Source organism: Adiantum capillus-veneris, chromosome 21 (genome assembly GCF_014529385.1).
Source record: "Adiantum capillus-veneris isolate H3 chromosome 21, ASM1452938v2, whole genome shotgun sequence".
Classification (NCBI taxonomy): Eukaryota; Viridiplantae; Streptophyta; class Polypodiopsida; order Polypodiales; family Pteridaceae; genus Adiantum; species Adiantum capillus-veneris.
Window position 1 is genome coordinate 18,206,417 of NC_140951.1, and position 3,326 is coordinate 18,209,742.

The following is a 3,326-nucleotide window of genomic DNA, read 5'->3' on the forward strand; positions in this document are numbered from 1 at the left end:
CAACAGGCGATGATGTTCAACTCGATGTGGCATGAAGGAAGGCACTTTTGAACTGATAATGTAGACAAAAAATGAGCGACAAATGATAGTGGAGTGATGGGCAATTTTGATGCACAACTCCAAACGATATGGAAAATAGATATTGTGGAGTTATCCAAACAATATACCGAGTATATTTTTGAGCTTTTTGAAAGTATGTGTTCGATGTGAAGTGGTTTGTAGGCATTTCATCTAGACATGCAAGCGGTATCTACATGATGGACTCTACGAGATTCCATATGGGCACAAGTGATATCTACATCTCTCCAGAAAGTTGTGAGCAAGTGATCTATCTTCCAAGTATTTACAAACGAAGGTTTTGGTTTGTCATACAAGTCACTCCAAGAGAAAGATGTATACTAGATGATGCAGCGAACATAGGAACCACTGTGAACAAACACAATGATGATGATAAAGCAGACATAGAAGGTGAAGAACTTCTAGCACGACCACATGACAAGGCGAATGAGAATGATGTTGATGAAGAAGATCAAACCTACATAGAAGATGAAGAAGAGGATGAAGAGCTAGAAGAAGAGAATGATGATGAGGATGATTGTTTTTATCCCTATATTGCTGCTTTTGATGAACTGGGACTCCGCATAGACCGCGTCATGGATATGGAACTAGCAGATGATGATGTAGTGGATGATTAATCAAGGCCATATTTTAGTGCATCGTAATGAGGATGTTGTAGCTAATGTCAATCACTTGCTTTTGTGAATGCTTTGTTAATGATCTTCTACTAGCATACATTAACACATTTGTTTGATCTCTCTCTCTCTCTCTCTCTCTCTCTCTCTCTCTCTCTCTCTCTCTCTCTCTCTCTCTCTCTCTCTCTCTCTCTCTCGTCTCTCTCCGTCGGATAGATCTTTAATGTCTCTTGGGGTAGGTTCCTACGATGTTAAAATACTCTTCTTTTCGTGTGTGTGTGTGTGTGTATGTGTGTGTGTGTGGAAGGGGGGGGGGGGGGGGGGGGGGGGCTAATAAAAAGAGTAAAATGGTATAACCTTTCTATCACCCAAGTGTGGTAGATTGGTTATGTCATTTCCCTCTTGAATAACAAGTCTTGAGTTAAACTCTCCCCATCAGATAGATCTTTAAGGTCTCTTAAGATAGTTTCCTACTACGTTAAAATACTCTTCTTCTTCTTCTTCTTCTTCTCTCTATGGCTCGTTTGTTTGTAGACAAGACGAGCAGCAAGAAGGCAAGCTGAGGTGAGGTCGTCTTTGTAGAGGGATGAATTTGTTAGGATGTATGTGTGGGCGAGACGAGGGAGGACGTGGATGGAAAAGGCATGCGCACAAAGAGGAGGGTTTTTGGGGGGGGGGGGGGGGGGGGGGGAGGGGTGGGCACAAAGGACTAAGCTATCACAAAGGGTTGGAAGGGAATGCACGGTATATAATTGGTGAGGATGACGAGGCGAGCAATCTCTATTGATGTGAAATTTTGGGGTAGGAGGGGGGGAGGGGGGATAGAATATTCCAAGAAAATCCTAAAATTTAATGGATTTCTTTTGAGGAGAACCAATAAGTAACCATAGTAAATAGACAGGATACAAAATGAAAGTGCTTTTTATTATATATTTTGTATTATATAAGGAGAGATATGGACGGGTATATTAATAGGAGTATATTATATTCATTCCAGGGTATCTATGAGACTATAACCGAGGCAAATAACAATGTTATCTGCATGGCAATGTCTAAAGCTATCTGCACGGCAATTCTTTAAACAATAATTGCAATAAAATAGAATTTTTTCTCTCTCTCTTCCCCCACGCCTCTTCTCTCTACTCTCTCTCTCATCCTGGCGTGGCTGTCATGCGTGGCAAAGACCTCAGTCTCTTATAGTGTCTCATGAAACCCCTCACACATGGCCCTATTGAACATAAAGGCCAACAAATCATCAATATGATCCCTAGCATGTAGGAAATTCTCTACCACTATACCATCATAATCATGTGCCCTCCCTATGTGCAATCTATCAAATGGTCCCCTCATCATCTCTGCTATGAAGAAAGTAAGACACGGTTTAGACAAGTCTAGCAATGTAACTGCTTTGCTACTCTGTATGGAGAGGATGCATTGTGTCCATGTCTCTGTAGAAGTAATGAATGGAGAGGGTGACTATTCTCTAAAGAGTTGTCAAGCCTTCCTAGAGTCTTGGCTAAAGAGTATCTCATAAATATCTCTCTCAAGATGAGTTAAGAAATCTCTCTTCTTTCGCCAGGCTGATTTGAATGCTACTTTCAAGATGAAAGATTTGGGGTGTTGCATCATTACTTGAGCATACGATTTAAGCAATGTGATGGTGGTATTCCTTTTGTCTGACAAGCTACATAGAGACATTTCTATGTAAGTGTGGACCTGAGGATTGCAAATCTATTGCCACTCCCATAGAAAAAGGTTTGAAATTGAGTCTTCATGATGTTGGTGATCCTACCAATGTCACTCTTTATCGAATTGTTATTGGATGCCTTATTTATGTATGCAACATGAGTCCTGAAATTTAATTTACATTCAATAGATTTATGCATAGCCCAGGGTCTAAGAATTGGCAGGTTGTCAAGTGGATCTTTTGCTACTTGAGTGGCACTTTACATCTTGGATTGTTTTATCCCAAGGGGGGACCATTTCTTCTAGATTTATATGCTTTTTTAGACTCAAATTGGGTTGGTTGTTTTGACACTTGAGTGTCCACAAGTGGTTTTTGTTTCATGCTCGGTAGCTCATATATCTCATGGTTGAGCAAGAAGCAACCTACTGTGGCCACTTCTAGTTGTGAGGATGAGTACATGGTAGTTTTCACAGCTACGATTGAGTGTGTATGGCACAGATGCCTTATGGCTGAATTGGGTGTTGGACAGGACACTACCAACATCATCTACACTGACAGTGAGAGCGCACTGACAATCGTGAGAAACCCAATTTTTCACTCTCGCACAAAGCACATTGAGGTGAATTATCACTAGGTTAGGGAGAGGCCCTCAAAAAGAGAGATCAGCTTGGCTTATGTGCCAACATAGGATAAACTTGCAAATCTTTTCCTCTCAAAGTTGTTGTGCTTCTTCCATTAATCTTTGGGCTTGGGATTTTAGAATCTGCTCTGTTGATTGTGATTTCTAGCAGATCAATGGGATTGTAACATCTTCTCTTCTTCAATAGATTGATAATTGGAGGGAGTATTATGGTTTCTTCCTATAATTTTCCTATTGAGCTCAAAGTGGAAATTGGTGGCCTCATTGTCTGGTTGTTTTGCCTGTGTGAACTCTTTCCCTTTGTCCT

General features: G+C 40.8%; 1 protein-coding gene across 1 annotated transcript; it reads left to right on the forward strand.

The window, feature by feature from the left end:
- Positions 1 to 278: 278 nt before the first annotated feature.
- LOC147430613 (uncharacterized) lies at positions 279 to 695 on the forward strand. Its single transcript, XM_086493939.1, has one exon. It carries the CDS (start codon positions 279 to 281, stop codon positions 693 to 695), a length of 417 nt encoding a protein of 138 aa, XP_086350065.1.
- Positions 696 to 3,326: the final 2,631 nt, after the last annotated feature.